At 40.7% G+C, this 21646-nt stretch overlaps 1 protein-coding gene across 4 annotated transcripts in view; it reads right to left on the minus strand.

The window, feature by feature from the left end:
* Positions 1 to 21646, minus strand: part of RAPH1 (Ras association (RalGDS/AF-6) and pleckstrin homology domains 1) — a 330513-nt gene that overhangs the window by 147392 nt on the left and 161475 nt on the right. For all 4 annotated transcript variants that reach the window (XM_082260726.1, XM_082260725.1, XM_082260727.1 and 1 more), the window contains exons 4-5: positions 16098 to 16203; positions 13776 to 14287 (exon numbers count right to left, since the gene is read on the minus strand). In XM_082260726.1, the coding sequence (XP_082116852.1) occupies positions 13776 to 14287; positions 16098 to 16203 (618 nt within the window). The remainder of the gene's footprint in view (positions 1 to 13775; positions 14288 to 16097; positions 16204 to 21646) is intronic.

The raw sequence follows: 21646 nt of genomic DNA on the forward strand, positions 1-21646 counted from the left end.
ATATTGATTGGCATTTGGTTTCTTTCTTTTGTTTTGAGATTGTACGGATTTATTATTATCTTTGTTATTCTATAATGAACATTTGACATTTTTAATTAAAGACAGCACAGCACTATAGTAGAACCATTTATATCAGTGCATAACATGATAGTCACCAACATCTACCGCTTAAGTGGCCCATGCATTAAAATGCAAGATACCCCTATTTAGTGGACCCACACTGTGTAAAATAAATAAGCAAACTAAAGGAAATCAGAAGATAAAAGTAAATGTTACTTTCCTCAAACCCCATTTTCTGGCACCCTCACCTAGGTTTTACATGGGGGGTATGGGCTCTATTAACTAGCTTTATCTTATAATTTGATGCAAAGTCCACTTTAAAGTAACCCTGTAACTACAAGGTCAAAACAGCAAAAAGGAAAAGATGTAGAAAATAGAGCCAATTCACTTTCTAGCAGCTGGGGTCCTAAAGCACTGGTGCAACGCTGGCCTTTAGTGTTCAACATTTCCAAATGTGTAAAAGTGGAATACTTGAAGTTGTCAACAAGTATCGCGGCAGCAATTTTAGACACAGGCTGCCAGAAAGGCAAGTATATTGCCTCTTCTTTCTACAGGTGTTTGTTTTTGACCCTTTAGTGATAGCGTCACTTTAATGACTTCCTACCAACAGTGCCAATGATACAAGCAACACGCTTTGCTGTTACAGGTAAAAAATAATAATTTACAATTTAGTGAGCTGCATAGGAATGTTGTGAAATAAGGCTGACAGGGAAGTAGATTCCTAACTATTTTATACTGTAAAATCTGTGTAAAATTGACTGACCTGCAGGCAAATAGATCTGAAATAGGAAAGACTTGACAAAACAGTATTACAGTTGTGTTCATAGGTTTACAATACATACTCTGGCAGAATTTATGATCTCTTGGCCATTTTTCAGAGAATATGAATGATAACACAAAAACTTTTTTCACTCATGGTTAGTGTTTGGCTGAAGCCATTTATTATCAAATCAACTGTGTTTACTCTTTTTACATCATAATGACAACAGAAACTACCCAAATGACCCTGATCAAAAACTTACATACCCCAGTTTTTAATACCGTGTATTTTGTGGTATTTAATACTGTTTCTTTTGTGGTATTTGGGGATGAGGCTTTTTATCTTCTCAGATAGTAAAGCTGCACATTCTTCCTGGCAGAAAAGCCTCCAGTTCCTGTAAATTTTTGGGCTGTCTTGCATGAACTGCACATCTGATCTCCCCAGAGTGGCTCAATGATATTAAGGTCAGGAGACTGAAATGGCCACTATAGAACCTTCACTTTATTCTGCTGTAGCCAATGACAGGTCGACTTGGCCTTGTGTTTAGAATCATTGTCATGTTGGAATGTCCAAGTACGTCCCATGCGCAGCTTCTAGGCTGATGAATGCAAATTTTCCCCCAGTATTTTATTCATCTTGCCATCAATTCTGACCAAATTTCCTGTGCCTTTGTAGCTCACACATCCCCAATACATCAGCGATCCACCTCTGTGTTTCACAGTAGGAATGGTGTACCTTTCATCATAGGCCTTGTTGACTCCTCTCCAAATGTAGCGTTTATGGTTGTGGACAAAAATGACTTTGTGCCAGAAGGTTTGAGGCTTGTCTCTGTGCTGTTTGGCGTATTGTAAGCGGGATACTTTGTGGCATTTGCATAGTAATGGCTTTCTTCTGGCGACTCAACCATCCAGCCCTTTTTCTCAGGTGCCTCCTTATTGTGCATCTTGAAACAGCCCTGCCACATGTTTTCAGAGTCCTGTATTACCCCTGATATTTAATGACCCCTGTTATTTGTGGGTTTTTCTTTGCATCCTGAACAATTTTCCTGGCAGTCGTGGCTGAAATTTTACTTGGTCTACCTGACCGTAGTTTGATTTTAACAGAACCCCTAATTTTCCATTTCTTGATTAGAGTTTGAACTTTGCTGATTGGCATTCTCAATTCCTTGGATATCTTTTGATATCCCTTTCCTGTTTTATACAGTTCAAATACCTTTTCCCACAGATCCTTTGACAATTCTTCTGCTTTCCCCATGACTAAGAATCACACTAATACCAAACAAACATATCACAGGTAAGGATGGTTACCTTTAATAGCCATTCAAACCCCTTTGTGTCAACTTGTGTGCATGTTATCAGGCCAAAATCACCAGGGTATGTAAATTTTTGGTCAGGGTCATTTGGGTAGTTTCTGATGTCATGATTTAAAAAGAGTAAACACTGTTGATTGATAATAAATGGCACCTGGGCCTGTTGGACACATTTCACTACCACAGAGGAGTACAAGACACTTATGCGAACTGATCCATCTATCGCACCGACGTAATACACCTTAACACTCATCTTTACCTGTAATACACGCTAGGTACTCTTTTTTTCCGTCCTTTTAGATACCAACGATTATCTGGAGACCCCCCCCCCCCTTTCCTAAACAAGGAAAGAGTAAGCACTCTCACTACCCCTATAAAGAACCTGTGATCAACAACGGTTGCCAAGGGGCCGGAACTAATCGAAACGCGTCACAACAAACTGCCCACGCTACCCCTCCCCCCTTTTTTCCTCTCTCTTCTCCCTTACCCTGGCTTTATACATGCCCACACCAACACCCTACCAAGGAATTATTATCCTCTTTACAGACTCAAACAGCTTAGGCCATCATCTACCATAGAGCCAAATTTCAGCCTAATGCACTGCCCCACCACTTCTTGCTACACCCTTGCTTACGTGTTTATAGGCTTTGTAATGTTATTTTACACTGTTATGTAATCTGTGTATAAGACACCTCCCGTACCAAGGAGAGGTATTATAGGGCATATTGGTGTTTTGTTATACTGGATTTGACCCTTCTCTTTATCTTCTGTATTGTTTTATTATTTCAATAAATATTTTTGGAAAAAAAAATGGCTTCAGCCAAACACGAACCATGAGTGAAAGAAAAGATTTTGTGTTATCATTCATATTCTCAGAAAAATGGCCAAGAAATCATAAATTCTGCCAGGGTATGTAAACCTATGAGCATAACCGTATACTATGATCATGCGTAAGGTAGTAAGGAAAAAAAGACAGTATCAATTTTGATTACTCGGTGTGTGTACATCACAAACTATATAATTAATCCATAATGGTAACAAAAGTAGGGGTCTTATGCTGCATTAGCATCTGTGTGTGCTTGTTTGGTAGGTATGGCAGAAAGAATAAATCGGCCATCCCCCGTTGGAATTTTGGCTGGTTCCTGGTGACCCTGCCTGTCGTCTCCTGCCCTACATCCTTCGATTGAAAAATTAAAGGAGCCGGGTGGAAAACGGTCAGTTGAAAAGCTCCCGCATTCAATCAGGTGCAGCTAATGTTCATTTATTTTGACAGCTGGTGAAGTCCGGTGTAAAAATACAATAATTGCACTGTGTAGCATGGATGGGGGAATCCGGTAGATCGTTTTTTACAATCAGCCTACAAGACTGAATGCAAACAATGTGTGCATGGCCTGCGTAAAAGCAGGAATGCAATATATTAAACCACATGAATTTATGTGTCAGTTTTGACAAGAGTGTTATATATGTAACAAACTCATCTCAACAAAAAGCAGGCTTACCCAACCTAATACCATTACCCATAATTGATTTATTTTTACCCTTGAAACATTCATATGGTTTCCATTACTTTAATTATCAAAGGGTTTTTACAATACTGACAGGAAGCTCATTAAGAAAATAAAAGGAAACTTCAGTCCTCTATCACAGTTCCCTGCGTGGGATTCTAAGAAGCATCTTTTCCAAGAATTACCCCATACAAAGATGATGTAATCAGTCAATAGAGACCACTGCTCTAGCTCTAGAGAAACTGGACAACGTTCCAAAGCATGAAGAAAAAGAGACTTTCCAGAGCCCAGCAATGAGCAACAAAATGCAAAAGATTCCAAATCACGTAGGATATACATCATATTCAAGTGGTAAAATTACATATTCTGTAAGTTCTATACAAGTCAATTAAAACATCTGCTTCCAAAGCGTATGTAAATAGGTTAAATCTGAATTAAATTAAACCTGACAAGACAAAAGTTATGACTATTAGAACGTAGTTTATTTTGGCTGCAGGCTCTCCACGTTTGTTCCAGAAAGGGTCAGTCCTGTCTACAGCATGGTGCTGGACTTTTGTGATCGAGCCACCAATTAGCCTATCGCAAAGCATTCATAAATAAAGCACTGTTCTCTCCAGATTAGCTTGTTTCCTTTCTAGCAAAAAACACACTAAGTAGAGCAATTTTGTAGCTGCTACAGATCACTACCACAAAAATGCTTGGGACATGGTCCTTAGCACTCTGTTTTGAATGTGCTGCCAATGTGTTCCTATACATAGCCTGTAGAGAAGTGTTACTAATGGTCTTTAGAGAACTATAATAGCACAGTAATTGAACATGTACCACTGAAGCAAAAACTGACTAAGTCCACTGATACCCCTTTCTGCTCCCACAAATTAAATGTCAGAGCCCTGAAATTCTTGTCTAATTGCTGGAGCTAGATTTTATATCATTTCTGGGGTTTTTTTTCTTTACTTTAAGCCCGCTTATCCAAGATAGCAAATCTGAGAAGAACTTTTATTTTGACATGATACACCTATGCTCAGTGAACGATTGTGAAATTAAGTACTATGACTCTAGTGCCAAACCCCAGTTACGCACAAGATCATAAAACAGGCACATACGGTTTTAGTGAGGTTAATAACCATCTATTATGCAAGGTTTCCCAGCTGATATGCAGAAGGAAGTACATCAAAATTACAGATGCTAGATAGAAGGCATTTTTGTCTGATTTTGGTTAACTCCAATCCACTTAATTCTTCCCAGCAAGCAATCCATCAGTATCTCCTCCTGTGACATTCCTGCCATTTCTACTGCACATTCATTAACTGTTTGCAAACAGCTTTAGAATGAGAGAGAACCTATGTGCAACTTCATAGGACTTCTTTTTTAAGTATGGTCCTATAAAGGAGAACCTTTATAAAGCATGTCGATTTTTCAGGTTTCTTCCTTGGTTTTCAGAAATATACTTATCTGCTTTACCTATCAGATGCCAGTTATGAACCTTGGGGTGTCTTGCCAAAGTACTCAGATGTGGTATTTGAGCATTTTCTTCTAAAGTAAAACCTCTAAAAAAAAAAAAACTAAGCACTACACACTCTTATTCTAGCTTTTAAACCTTAGCGATACTCAGCTGAAGAATATGTCCATTATAACATGAACCCAAAAGTGTTCAGAACCAAATAACCTAGCTCCAGAACTGGTCTGTACAGGGCAGCATTTCTTCATTACTATGTGAAATGCCAGAGAGGACATTCTCCCACAGAAACAAGTCCTGTGGTTCTTAACATTAAAAGATCCTCTGCACTAAAATTTTGGTGGGTATCTTACCACTTAGATCCAGGGAATTGGTAACTACATTAGTAACCAGGAGGAGCAATGCAACGCCTTGGTTGACAATGTCCAAGATGATCACTACACATACCTTAAAAACCTCTTTACTATTCACAGCCTAAAATATTACAATACAGTCAAGGCTTCATCATTGTGGATAGTGGCTTCTTGTCAATCACTAATTGGATAATTCTAAACTCTCTTGTACCTCCCTTGGCCACCTCTACTAAAGTATTTTCTTCCATGTCAAGGCTCCAAGAGCATCCTCTTTGGTGGGGGGGGGGGGGGGGGGGAGAATAATCTTTTATCCTTGCCCACACCTCTCCTTATCAAGAAATGATCATACTTTCATCATGGTTCAAGAAAAGTATACCACAATACATTTCACCATATTTCTAACCTGTTTTAAACTGTTTTTGAGAAAAAGACTTACAAAAAGGTTAAGTTTATGTTTTACAAAATAAATGCACATCTTTTTGATTTAAAAAAATAATAAATGCACATTTTTTTTACACTCTGCAGCCTGTAAGGCATTGCACCCACGATCAGTAGATCATGGGTGCAGTGCCTGGATCCTGCAGACCCTCAAGTCAGCTGTCTGCCTTTACCTACGATAAAGACAGACAGTTACTGAATGGCAGGAAGAATCACTGAACTACAAGAGCGCTAACCAGCACCCTTGCAGTTCATTGGGAACTACAAGCCGCTGGCTGCGGAGGCCGACAATAGATGTAGTTCATTCACTAATAGAACTAATAGGGGAGCAGATCGGATCAGATGCAATAGCTGGAACATGTTACATTCTAATCAAATGTGACTCAGAACGGTGCGATTTTGGAAAAGGTTCCTGCACTACTTTGGTGTAATTTACAATGCGACTTGGCTTCACAAAATATGCAAAAGTTGCATCAAAGTCCCATTGCAGTGGTGTAAACCAAGCCTAAGGGCTCTTTCACACGGGCGTTCCGTATGTCCGTTTTTCATCCCATCCGTTTGCTGATGAAAAACTGACATAATGTATCTCTATGTAAATACGGATGTCAGTGGATGACCATCCGCTGACATCCGTTTTTCGTCCTTTCAGTTCAGTTCAGTTTTTTGGAACGGAAGAGAAACCTATTTTTTCTTCCGTTCAAAAAACGGAACGGACGCAAAAACGGATGTCAGTGGTGTCATCCGCTGACATCCGTATTTACATAGAGATACATTATGTCAGTTTTTCATCCGCAAACGGATGGGATGAAAAACGGACAGACGGACCGGATGACACAAGTGTCATCCGTGTCCGTTTCAAAAAAAAAAAAAAAGGAACTGATCGGGCATAAAAAACTGAACGCCCGTGTGAAAGAGCCCTTAGACTTTTTATAGGAGCCTAGGGATAAAAGCAGATAAGAATCCTCACTGACAATCTTGGTTTTGGAGCATCTACATCTGAAATCTTTCTCTTTTTATGATCCGCAACTAAAAGCAATTACTAAATAGTTAATTTGGTCTGGATAATTTTTTTTTTTGGCAGGAGCTTTACACATTATGCCACTGCTCCTTTTACTAATTAGGAGGAGCCTGTAGGTGACAGAGGGATGCCCATAAAGAACAAAACAAACAAAAAAGAATCAGGAATTTGTAAGACATCTCATCTATTATTACACAATGTCCGAGATGGGTTACAGTGAATTGGCACCCTTCCTGTATAACCGTTAAAGAGGACACTGATGTGTCGTTAAAAATCTGTAAAGACTTATATTATAATAATGTCTGAACGTAGCTAAACTATATCTAGGGATTATACCACACTGCTAAAAGGTATTCTCTGTGGCCCCTTCCTGTGAAGTGCATTAAACTATATATTTATAAAGTACATACTACAGTAGTAGCTACTTTTTTTTCAGTGGCCTGGTCACACTCAGTTTCCGCAGTATCTCTTGCCCCAAGTCTGTATATTCTATTACTTCCATATGCAAGCTTGTATTCATAAAGCCTAGTAACAGAATGAAGTACATCCAAACTTTCACATGACATGGCACTACAACAAGCAATGTCTTCAGCACCACCACTTCAAATGCTTTTCAGCGATATGATTCGTAGCATCTTATTCTATTAAAGCTAATAAGCAGATATGATGGCTTCAGGTTTAAAATAACGTCTGTAGAACCCATCAATCAAAAGATGACAATAAAGTGCATCTTTACACATTTACAAAGCCAGTAAAACCTATAGCTGATCATAAGTAGCCTTGTTTTACTGGACTTTTTCTCTGTACTCTGAAAGGTCATATTCCTTATGTACAAGGTAGTGCCATTAGCTTACTAACTGTTCTCGCCAATAGACTGTATTCGCTGATATGGAATAACTTACTAAAAATATAATCTTTACAAAAATATATATATCACTGAGCATAAAATTACTATTCTATTAGGAAACATTTTTAAAGTACATATTTTATCATTACTGTTTCCTCTTTATTTAAACAGGAACCCTTTTTACTGTGCTTCTAAACTCCTATTTTTGACAAATCTTTCCCAGCATGCACCAAACAGGAATAAGTTCTCGCCTGTTTCGTATAGTGTAGGACTATAAATAATTTCTCGCCTGTTTCGTATAGTGTAGGACTATAAGCTTTGGTAATCGCATATAATACACAATAATGGATGAGAAGAATGTTACAGGTGATCAAGATTTATCATGTGACAAAAATAAATTACAGTTATGTTACAATACTAGTGACTAGTGGTGCACCGAAATTTCGGCAACCAAAATTTTCGGCTGAAAATGGGCTTATTCCATTTTGGCCGAAAATGGGTTAAAGATGCCGATATTAATGATGGCCGCCACAAGCGCAGAGCAGGTTTCAAAAGACCCGCCTCTGGCTGGCGGCCCGCCTTCCGGTGATGTCACTACTACTACGATGTACATTAATGAACTAACACACTGGGCGGGCGGGCGAGCTGTCGGTAATAGCTGTAACTAAGTGAGCGCTTCACTTCCCTATCAGGCGGGCATCTCCGCTGACAGGAAAATGAAGGGCTCACTTAATTATAGCTATTAGCGGCCGCTCGCCCGCCCGATGTGTTAGTTCATTCATGCACATCGTAGTAGTAGTGACATCACCGGTAGGCGGGCCACCAGCCAGAGGCGGGTCTTTTGAAAGGAAGGACACATGGTGATTGAAGCTGAGGCAGGGGGGGAGGGATGCTGAGGCAGGGGGGAGGGAGAACGCTGAGGCGAGGTTACCAATGGTATTAGTATTATGCAGCATGAGGGGGTTAAGGTATTGCCACTGCTGGTCACTGATGCATTAGTGACCGACCAGTGGCAGTTAATTAACCCCTTTGTGCTGCATTAGTGCAACCAGTATCAGTGCAACCAGTGTTAATTAACACTGACACTGGTCGGTCACTAATGCATCAGTGACCAGCAGTGGCAATACATTAACCCCCTCATGCTGCATAATACAAATACCATTGGTAATTAAATTAACCACTTGCCAACCCGTCACAGTACATATACTGTGACAGGGTGGCAGCGACAGGTGTACGTTGCTGCCTGTTTTTGGTGTATGCCCCCGTTCTATCTATTTTAAAATAATTTGGGGGAAAAAAGTCATTTTTGGTTTTTGGCCAAGGGCATCCTGCATTTTCGGCCCAAAATTTTCATTTCGGTGCATCCCTACAAGTGACAATGTAGAATTTATCACTAGATTTTTTTTTCATAGAACATTGGATAATATAGGAACTTGGGACTAGTCAAAGTATGTGACACTTGAAAATATGTATGGCTGGTCATAAATCGCTAGATGTCTCACTGAAGCCGACTCGGTCCGCCCTCCCTCCTTAAAGCGGAACTTCACCCAAAAAGGGAAGTTCTGCTCTTCATCCTAACCTCCCCCCCCCCTCCAATTACATATGGCACATTTTTATTGGGGAGAGAGCAGGCACCTGATTTTTGACAGGTATCCACTCGGCCACTTCCGGTCAGATCACTGTGGCGATCTGAGCAGAAATTCGGCCCCCCTTTTGGGACACTTCACAGGTCCAATAAGACTGTTGGACAAATCACTAAGTGCAGCATGGCTCATGCATGCGCAGTTGGGAACTCACTATGAAGCCGCAAGGCTTTACTACTGTTTTCCCTTCGTGAAGATCCGGATGCCTGCACACGAAGCCGACTGAAGAATCGACATAGGTGAGGACATTGCTGGATACAGAGGCAGGTAAGTGTCCTTATAATAAAAGTCGCAGCTACTACATTTGTTTGCATAAACTGAAGCTCCGCTTTAAGCTGGCCATACACTGATCGAAAATTCTCCTGGTCCAGCATGAACCGGACAATATTTAAATAAGCATGTGGACTGCCTTACTTGAAGGAGGTCCAATGTTTATTTGACTTTTGTCAAAGGGACATGTTGAAACATTTTCTATGTCCATATTGATGGACAATTAGCTATTCTCTGAAGACTTAAAGCGGAGTTACACAAAAAGTGTAGCTGCTGACTTTTCATAAACACACACTCACCTGTCCCCGGGTCCAGCGATGCGGCCGCCCGAAGCCTCGATCCTCTCCCTCTGGTCTCGGCGGCGCCGGCATCACTGGTGTGGGCACCCGGCTGGGACAGCTTGTGGCTTCACAGCCGGGTACGCACTGCGCATGCGCGAGTTGCGCTGTGCGCCTTGATTGGCCGACAATCTTCTGGGACCTTTGACATGTCCCAGAAGATTGCAGGGAGGGGGGGAGAGGAGAACTTCCGCTCAGGGCGCCGCGGCGCTCCGAGCGGGTACCTGTCAAAACTAGGTACCCGCCCCCAAAAAAAAAAATGCCAAATGTGGCATGTCAGGGGGTTAGGACTACCTAAAGTGGAATTTCCACTTTTGGGTGGAACTCCGCTTTAAGACTAGAATGTCAGCATTTTTGATAAGGTAGTCAGACTATGCACAAGACAGCCAAAGAAAAGCATCCTTTGAAAAGTCCTTGGACAATACACTTGCAGAAGGAACACACTGTCACTTCCAGAGGCAGGAAAAAAAGTAATGCTTCATACAAGGAAACTAAAAGGATGTTATTGTCTAAAAACACTTGGAGCTGGCCAAAATGCAAGAAGCCTTGTCACAAAAACACAGGGGTGTGAAAAAAGTTCCAAAAGACTGGGAACCTGGCAGAAGCAATGTCATTGGCTAAGAAACACTAATTGGGACATTTCAAACTCACAGTTTAAGCAGCAAGTGCCAAAACTAAACTTATATCAAAGATCATACACTTACTAACAAAACAGACAACTTGTAACTATAATGATATTTCTAACAGTCAACTTACATGGACAAAGCTAAAAAAAGAAGAAAAAAAAATGAATTGCTGTATTTTTATAAGCATAATTTACAGAAAGCAACTTAAGTCTGCAGTAAATTAATACAAAGCAACTTTGTTTTTATGCAGTAAAGTGTTCAAAGTGGTTAACTGAAGGAGTTAAAGGGTTTAAAACTTTTTTTTTTTTTTTTTACCTTAATGCATCCCTTGCATTAGATTAAAAAATATTTAGGCATCTGTATTTACCCCCCCCCCCCACTTTACTTTTCTGAGTCCTCATTCGATCCAGCGGTGTGCACGTCTGCAGCTCTTCACTCCCCTCATTTCTGTGTCTCACTAGTTTTGTTGGGGCACCGGCAGCCATTGGCTCCCACTGCTGTCATTCAAAGCCAGTGACAAGGGAGTGGGGGGGGCACTGTCTGTGTCAATAGAGGCAGCAGCAGGGCTCAGGAGCGAGCACACACAAGTGCCCCCATGGGGGAACTGGACAGAGAGGAAGGGCCAGGAGCGCTGGCAGTTTACCCAATAAAAGGAGGTTTAGGACTGCTCTATGCAATTACATTGCACAGAGCAGCTAAGCATAGACATGTTTTGTTTTTTTCATTTCCTTTAGAAACACTTTAATCCTAACCACATGTAAAACATACAAGTAAATTAGAAACAAGAGCATAAGAGATACACTTAGAAACAATGGCTTGGGCCAGACTGATGAAGGCACATGACCCTGAAACACAATACTGGAGGTGCTCTTCTTCCTGGTTACTATTTTGGCCCCTTGTACCATTCTACTCCCTAGGAGCCAGTGTCCCTTCCAGATATTCTTCATCCATTGGACTTTTCATCTCCCAAACCTGGCTGCCAAGTGAGAGACTGATGTAGCAAAGGTTGTTGTGATCTGCTTTTTTGCAAGAGGTGGTTAACAGCATGCCTGATTCAAGCAATTGTTTGTAAATGTATCTTATAATCATTCATTTAATAAAATAAGTTTTATCTATACTATCCAATGGACTCTGTTCTTGTTTCACACAATCAGTTATCTGGCATTGGGATATTTACAGAGCTTGCAAGGATTAGCACCCTTATGCCTGGTTACCAGGGAAGTACAGTACATTTAAGGATTCACAAGTAAATTACCTATACAGAAAACTACAATAAATTCATATGAAAACACACGGTAAACACACATCCTAAACAAAGGCATTTAACAGAGTGGATGGTGACGATCAGGCATGGAAATGTAATTGCAAAAATAAAGAAGAGACATGTTCTAGTAACTTAGTGAAATTGACATTGTTAATTTCGGTGAGCTGCTCTTGCGATATACACACCAATCTCAGTAAGAAAACTCCGCCCTTTCCAGGTTTAGCGTTACTGTTTTCGGCATTAGCTCCATACTGAACTTACAAGAGTGATAAAGTTAATGCACCAAGAACTACATGGGGTTAATTTACTAAAACGGGTGCACTCAGAATATGGTGCAACTGTGCATAGTAGCCAATCAGCTTCTAACTTAACCACTTAAGCCCCGGAAGATTTTACCCCCTTCCTGACCAGGGGGTATTTTGCGATTCGGCACTGCGTGACTTTAACGGACAATTGCGCGGTCGTGCGACGCTGTACCCAAATGAATTTGACGTCCTTTTTTTCCCCACAAACAGAGCTTTCTTTTAGTGGTATTTGATCACCTGTGCGATTTTTTGATCATGCGCTATAAACAGAAAAAGTGCGACAATTTTGCAAAAATAACAATATTTTTCACATTTTTTTAATACGAAATTCCCCCCCAAAAAAATGTAAGAATCAAAATTTTTTTTAATTTTTGGCCAATTTGTTTTCTGCTACCTATGTTTGGTAACAAAATCACAATAAGCGTATTTTGATTGGTTTGCACAAAAGTTATTGCGTTTACTAACAAAGGGAAAGATTTTTGTTTGTTTTTTTAAACGAGTAATGGCGGCGATCTGCGATTTTTTTGCGGTACTGCGACATTGCGGCAGACAGATCGGACCCTTGACTGACATTTTTGACACTTTTGGGGGTACCAGTGACATTACTACAGTAATCAGTGCTATACATATGCACTGTTACTGTAAAAATGACACTGGGAGGGAAGGGGTTAACTTTATTGGAGAGGGAGGGGTTAAGTGTGTCCCTAGGGGCGTGTTTCTTACTGTCATTGGATGTGGCTGTGTGTGTAAGAGCACAGATCAACAGTCCTACATAGCAGGACCGAGTGATCTGTGCTTTTACACAGGGGAGAATGACAGACGGCTGTGTTTACATTAGCCGCCTGCCTTTCTCCCTCTCTACCCGACGAACGCGAGTAACCGGCGGACATCTGGTTCGCCGGTCACACGCGCCGGCTTCTTCGGGTACGAGCGGGGGCAGGAGCGCGCCTCCGGCGGCGCGCGCTCGCCCCCTATTCACTCCCAGGCTAGTGACGTACCGGTACGTCACTTTGCCTGGGAGGGGCTGACCACCGCCGTATATAGTCGGGCGGCGGTCGGCAAGTGGTTAAGCTTGTTTAATTAAGTTTTGGCAATAAAACTTGGAATGCGATTGGTTTATATGCAGAGTTTCACCAGATTTTTCACTCTCCAGTTTTAGTATAACCCCTTATGTGTCACTTGCCTGGCTATACCGTGTAAAATATGTGCTGTGCAGAAATACAGATCCTGTAAAACTGTAAATGTACATGTATTTCAACTGTTCTCAACTGAGTATTTTAGGCAATAGATCTGCCATTTATATGATTAACATTAGATATTATTTTAATACTCCACTAGAAGTGCTGGCCATGTACACATACACATTGGCATCTTAATACTCATACTTCAAAGAGAAAATGATTAACTTTGTTTTTGCTGAACATACATAGATCTAAGTTAGCCATGTAAAACACGGCTCAAGTTTCAGTTGCTGCAAAAATCACATATCTAGAGTATAACCAAAAACCATAAAAAAAATTTTCATTTAAAAAGAAGAAGGTGTAAAACTTTTTTAATTGCACTTTTTGTTTTATTTATCTTACCTCGGAAATCGGCTGGCTTTGTTGTACGAGGTCTAGTTCTTGAGGTCTAGTCATTTTGTCAATATCCAGGGAATCCATGCTGGAGGCTGCTGAGGTGATACTAGAACGGGAAGAATTACTAACAGAACGAAGATCACTATCGCTGACTGTGCCTGCTGAAGCCGTTCGTCTGTGATGGATGGTTACAACTGGTTTAGTATCCTCCACAACTGTCTGTCGTGCTGCCTCATCCATGCTTAGAGAGGCTTGTTCCAACTGAGCAGTGATGTCATCCAAGGAGTAGTTGGCATGAGAAGGTTTGGTTATTTTTCCAGATGAGGAAGGCAATCCCCGTAAGCTGCTTTGTTTAGTGCTTGTACGGCTAGCAGGCGGCTTCTGAGAAGCTTTACGTTCATGAGATTTTAGGGTGTTCCTGGAGGACTGTGACCCAATGCTACTAAGTTCCTGCTCAATAGAGCAGAGATCAGCCATTAGAGCATCTAAATCCACGGTATCCCCTTGATTTAGAGCTTCTACAAAAGACAAAAATGTTTACAATGTTTACCTATCATTTAGAATATCATATTCCTACAAAGTGTTTACGGTCAAAAAAAGTTACAGCACCAAAATAAGGTGTATGTTGAAAGCATTCTAGAAATTACAGAAAAATATATATAATTTTTATTTCCATAATATGACTACATAGCATCCATGAAGCTGTAGCAGAACAAACTTGTGTGCAATCTAACTAAACCGCCTGGCAAATCTGACATGGTAAGGCACGATAGGGAAACACTCAGCTTTTTGAACTGTATTTACTAGTTTCCCTATGATTGCACAAGTATTTTCAGTATTTATTGTACCCCATGGCAAATGCAATGGAAAGAGCGCTGAACAAATTAGAAAACAGAACAGGCAACATCTTAATGTCCTGTTCTGGCTCCAAAACAGCAATAGCAAATTAAAAACAGTGATCGTAATGTTAGTATAACACTAATGACTATACTAAAAAATATATATATATAGTACAAAGGGAAGATATATATTTCAGCCACTCTGGTACAAAAGCATTAAAGCGTTAAGCATTATTCAGCTTGTTCTACGGTGATACAATGATATGGGCCTTCACGGAGAACCAACACTGGCAGAATGTCCTTCCAGCAGATTTGAATTGTGCACTTGTAGTGAATTCTCCTTTACACCTCCCAAACCGTTTATAAACTTAATTCTAGGTAATTTTGTCTTTTTATATTGCATTTCATAGATATATACATTTAGTTTTGTTACTTACTGTATTAAAAAAGGCACAAAATAAGAATCATTGGGAATATTGATTATCATTATTATACTAGGTACCCAGTACACAGCTACATGTACCAAAGGCAGCAAAGTGTGACCAGTAGTCAAATATTACCATATACAGTCACACTGAGTCATTACAGGATGTGAGTTGTCTCACCTCCTTTTATATCAATGAGTATTGTTTGTACAACACAAATAATTTCCTGCTAACATATTTTTAATCATCCTTTTGTCACGGTGACCTTGACACCGAAAGTTTGTGAATGATTTTCCCAGGTGCTATAAAGACTAAACAATTCAACACATGGTTGCCAATACTACAATGTAGCATACAACTACAGAAACACAGGTATACCAAAACTTCCTAATTTTGAATTTATAGGTATACTCTAGGCCCAGTCGAAAACTGCAATTGGCATTTGTTTCAGTGTGCACTGTGAACTATTTTAATGGCCCTAGTGTCCATATTCATTTTCTTGTCTCATTTCTTTCATCTGGTGGCTGCCCTGCTAAACAGATTTTTGTTTTCAGTATTTTTATCTACCGACTGCCCCTGAAAATTATCCTGTAAATATGCAGTCGTGTGCTCCCTGGTTTAGTCTTTTTTTGAGCCTGCCCTAGCCAAGCATCAATTTAAAAAAGGTGCAATTGGATCGCACTGCCAGTTCACTAAATATTACCAGTTTTCTCAAATTGTTTTTCAATGAATGCATACTGTTCAAAATATATTGTATGTTTTTATTATATTTAAGAATAAAAATTGTAATTTCTTTTCAGCCAGGAAAATGTGAAAATACATATAAAAACTTTCACATTTACCTCCTGAAGCCAGCAAGCAATGCATTTTTGGTGGTTCTTCATAATCATTTTACTACTGTGTTGAAAAAAAAAAAAAAGGTTGTAATTTGAACTCCCTCTCTCCAGTGTAATTCGCACAAAGATAAATGGTCAGAAGCAGGATGTGCTATACGACCTGCCTCAGGCATTTAATAAAACTGCTCATACAATAAACTTCTTTAAAAAGAACAAATAACCCCTTACCATTCAGGTTGTACATAGAGAACCGATATGAAAAATTTGCGAGATTGGTCTCCTGGCGTAGTGGAGATCTTTTAACTGGTTCTTCTGGCTTCTCTGTATCCAAGCTCTAGTTGTAAAAAACAAGCATAAATTTAAAACATAGAAGTACTAAGGCTACAAACTTAAGCAATTAATTAAATGTATAAGCCTCTTTTCTCATGGACTCCACCAGCAGTCTACTTGCACAGAAAGGAATCTGTCCGGTGATCCCCGCTGAGCAGGTGGTTGGCTGGTCTGTGTCTGGTCCGCTTATGCAAAGTGGACACAGACACAGCACGCTATTCTCTATGGGTGGTCGGATGTAATGTACTGCCTGTCTGTTTACTGCCGACTGTCATCCAATCTGATCCACTAGACGGAAGGGGAACAGATCTCTATCTGTCTTTTTTTAACAGATCGGATTGAATGTAAACAGATGTAAAACTGACACGTCTGTTTACACCTGCCGTTCCATATGAGAGAATGGAGGGTCTGATCAGGTCCGCCTGAAAAACTGTCAGATGGACCCGATTGGTCTGCTCATGTGAAAGGGACATAACTTATCAGGTAATAATGTGCATGCAATCTTCATTTTTTTATTAATGTGAACTACAGGCAAATTAAAATGTAACCATATGAGGCAGGCGGTCAACAACCTGTTAAAAAAACAAAATGTCCCTAGAAGACTACGCTGTCCTGCAGGATGACAAAACAAATGTGCCATTTACCTGCCTAACGAACAGCATTTTTACCCTCTAAATAAGTCACATACATCCATTGATCAAAAGCACCTTCATCCCGGAAAGGTAGAATTTTTGAACAAATGATGAACAGAGGGATTTTAATGGTGTCACCACACAGGAATTAGTAAAAACAAGTTTTATATAGATCAAAATTTAAAAGGATTTGGGGGTATACAGTTAATCCCCAATGAAACATTTAAAAAGGTTTTATCCTATACACCAGCCATCATTAAATGGCAGCCCGCGGTCCAAACACGGACCGAGTGACGCTCCTGTCTGGACCGTCAGGCCGCCAGTGTACAGTGCCACATCCCACTCTACAGTCATTGGTTGCCGGCACCGCAAACGTCCCTGCAACCAATGACATTGTGTGTGCGCCCCACCCCCTGCTGTTTACTATTTTATGGCTCCCAGCAGGGCCCTGAGGTGAGACGTGATGTGACGTCACGTCCCCGCCCCCTGCTGCTAGTCATCTCGCCTCTCTCACTTAGCAGGGCGTGAGGTATGACGTGATAGGCGTGCCCCGCCTCCGTCAGCGGGACTCCCGGAGCAGCTCTCAAACCCTGTAGCTCATGGTGTGGCTTGTTGCCTCTGCTGGTTGGGGTGATAATAGATCGTAGGGAGAGCACACCCAATCAGGGTATCTGGAAAAAGTTTTTATATATACAGCTGCAAGAAAAAGTATGTGAACCCTTTGGAATTATATGGATTTCTGCAAAAATTGGTCATAAAATGTGATCTGATCATGATCGAAGTCACAACAATAGACAATCACAGTCTGCTTAAACTAATAACACACAAAGAATGAAATGTTGCCATGTTTTTATTGAACACAATATGTAAACGTAGACTAACGACATCTCCAAGAGCTAATTGCAGTGAGATGTCAGCCAACTGGAGTTCAATCAATGAGATGAAATTGGAGGTGTTACAGCTGCCCTGCCCTATAAAAACACACACACCAGTTCTGGGTTTGCTTTTCACAAGAAGTATTGCCTGATGTGAATGATGCCTCGCACAAAAGAGCTCTCAGAAGACCTACGATTACGAATTGTTGACTTGCATAAAGCTGGAAAGGGTTATAAAAGTATCTCCAAAAGTCTTGCTGTGCATCAGTCCACGGTAGGACAAATTGTTTATAAATGGAGAAAGTTCAGCACTGCTGCTACTCTCCCTAGGAGTGGCCGTCCTGTAAAGATGACTGCAAGAGCACAGCGCAGACTGCTCAATGAAGTGAAGAAGAATCCTAGAGTGTCAGCTAAAGACTTACAAAAGTCACTGGCAAATGCCAACATCCCTGTTAGCGAATCTACAATATGTAAAACACTAAACAAGAATGGATTTCATGGGAGGATACCACAGAGGAAGCCACTGCTGTCCAAACAAAACATTGCTGCACATTTACAGTTTGCACAAGAGCACCTGGATGTTCCACAGCAGTACTGGCAAAATATTCTGTGGACAGATTAAACCAAAGTTGAGTTGTTTGGAAGAAACACACAACAGTATGTGTGGCGAAAAAGAGGCACAGCACACCAACATCAAAACCTCATCCCAACTGTGAAGTATGGTTGTTGGGGCATCATGGTTTGGGGCTGCTTTGCTGCGTCAGGGCCTGGACAGATTGCTATAATCGAAGGAAAAATGAATTCCCAAGTTTATCCAGACATTTTGCAGGAGAACTTAAGGCCATCTGTCTAACAGCTGAAGCTCAACAGAAGATAGGTGTTGCAACAGGACAATGATCCAAAGCATAGAAGTAAATCAACAACAGAATGGCTTAAACAGAAGGAAATACGCCTTCTGAAGTGGCCCAGTCAGAGTCCTGACCCAAACCCGATTGAGATGCTGTGGCATGACCTCAAGAAAGCGATTCACACCAGACATCCCAAGAATATTGCTGAACTGAAACAGTTCTGTAAAGAGGAATGGTCAAGAATTACTTCTGACCATTTATATATATATATATATATACACACATACATACACACACAAATGATTTCCAATGGCCAAAATCTTCTGACAACTAACATGACAATGGTCAAACAATCTTTCATTATAACTTCCAATAAGAGCCCTTCAAGTACCGTATTTATCGGCGTATAACACGCACCTAAATTTTAGGGCAGAAATTTAAGGAAAAAAGCTGAAATTTAAAATAAACAGCTTTGAACTCAGAACATTTTTTTAAAATGAAATGTAGTCTTACCAGTGCCCATGAATGCAGCCTTATCAGCGCAGTGTCCTTAAATGCAGCCTCGCCAGTGCAGTACCCATACATGCAGCCTCGCCAGTGCCCATACATGCAGCCTCGCCAGCGCCAGTGCCCATACATGCAGCCTCACCAGCGCCAGTGCCCATACATGCAGCCTCACCAGCGCCAGTGCCCATACATGCAGCCTCACCAGCGCCAGTGCCCATAATTGCAGCCTCACCAGCGCCAATGCCCATAATTGCAGCCTCGCCAGCGCAGTGCCAATACATGCAGCCTTGCCAGCGCAGTGCCCATACACGCAGCCTCGCCAGTGCCCATAATTGCAGCCTCGCCAGTGCCCATACATGCAGCCTTCGCCAGTGCCCATACATGCAGCCTCACCAGAGCCAGTGCCCATAATTGCAGCCCCCCAGCACCTGTGCCCATATTTGCAGCCTCCCCAGCGCCAGTGCCCATACATGCAGCCTCGCCAGCGCCCATAATTGCAGCCTCGCCAGCACCACTATACACATCACTTTTAAAAATGTCCAGAAAGCAGCGCCGAGAGGTAGAAGGGGGCGGGCGGCGCCGAGGAGAAGGAAGGACGTGCTCTCATCGGAAGTCCCGGCGCCTATGATTGACGTCGGCATAGGAGGCGGGACTTCCGATGACAGCGCGTCCTTCCTTCTCCTCGGCGCCGCCCGCCCCTTCTACCTCTCGGCGCTGCTTTCTTTTTTTCATATCGGCGTATAACACGCACAGCTACTTTTTCCGCCATTTTAAGAAAGAAAAAGTGCGTGTTATACGCCGATAAATACGGTAAATGGTCAATGATTAAGAACAATTATACAAATACACAATAGCATGCATTCTCATAGGCATGGTGTAGTAAAAAGCGTGTCATAGAAAAAATCAATACAGGGAAAATGTACACACACATTAAAAAAATTCACTGCGAAAAGTAGGGCTTGAAGCTCATGGCCTCATTCAAACCAGGGTACTTGGTGGCAGACAGTTTATAGATCTACCCTGCCTCACTCTGTAAGACTTTTTTGTCAACATCTCCTCCCCTTTCGTGAGGAGGGACATGATCTAATGCGAAGAAATGGACATTCGACAAATCAAATCCATGGTACAATACAATATGTCTTCTAATGGGAGTTTCCATTTTCTTTTTGGAAATTAGGGAAACACATGGTCCCTAATACGGTGAAAAGTCTCTTGGTTCTGGCTATAGAATAGGCCACACAATTACATTGCATTATAAAACACAATGCCAATTGTTTGACAATTCCATAAGAAGTGTGATTTCCAGATCATGACATTTGGTAGCGTTATCTGGTAAACATTAAGCATGTACACACAATAATTGCACTTGCCACAAAGGGCAGTGCCCGCTTTGGTAGTTTTCCAAGGTGCCTTCTCTACGTGATTGCTGTGTACTAACTGATCCTTTAATGACTGAGATCTATGAAAAGTAACTTCTGGATAGGGATTAATGTATTTTGAGACTACCTCATCCGCCGTAAGCAGATGCCAATATCTCTCCATTATATGTCTAACTTTTTTTTTGTTGTCCTGAGTATCTAGTAATTAACCTAGTGGTTGAAGTGGTGGATTGATGTTTTCTAGATTTATGAGGTAGTCTATCCCTATCCTGCATTTTGACACGGCCATGGGCCTTTTTGAGGCATAATCTGCTTTAGCCCTGATTCAAAATGCAATCCTGGAGGGTTTTTTTTTTTTTAACAATACATTTTTATTTGTTTATAATGAACATCGTTCCAAAAATTCACTAACAGGATTATAACCATAAAAGATTGGTCTTAGTGGTAGAAATAACACATATTGTAAGAACCGTTTGTAACATAGGAAGGGTTAACAAATGTTGATATAATTCTAGATAACCAAATATTCCTACCCCTATTGGGTTCAGACTGAAAGCAGAGGTCGATCATCAAACTAACTAAATTTACAAGGAACAAAGAATGTAATGTTAGGTAATAAAAATTCTGACTTGATAGATGTTAGGGGATATGTTCTTTTAAGTATTTAGAAGCTTTAGGGTGACATAGCCAAGCTTGCCATTTTTTTTTTTTTTTAAAAGAGAGATGATAGAATAGTACTTATAAGCTAACATCATTTCATATTGTGCTTGGATATTTACTCTAGCAATGACATTTGATAGATTAGGTGTGTCATTAGATTTCCATAAACTGATTATATTCAACCTTGCTCTTATTGATATACGAACTACAATCGTTCTATATATCTGTTCAGAATAATTCCTAATAGGGCCGTAGTAGGGGTAAGCTTATTTATGTTTCCTGTAAAGGTAGCTATGAAGGAGGATACAGACTTCCAGAAACTATGTAGGTTTTTACAGCTTCATAGAGTGTGGTAAAGGCTACCAATTTGTTCGTTACATCTCCAAAAAATAGGTGTGGAAGGGTATTTTTGATAGTTTGTATACCAAATACCATCTGTTTAATATTTTTTGTGAGTTCAGTGTTCAATAAATGAGGTGGCTTTACTGGATATCTTTATAGCATTCTGCCATTGGTTCCAGGAAAACTTTTGATCTGGTTCTTTCT

The sequence above is a fragment of the Pelophylax lessonae genome (assembly GCF_965119305.1).
Source record: "Pelophylax lessonae genome assembly, chromosome: 6".
NCBI classification, from domain to species: Eukaryota; Metazoa; Chordata; class Amphibia; order Anura; family Ranidae; genus Pelophylax; species Pelophylax lessonae.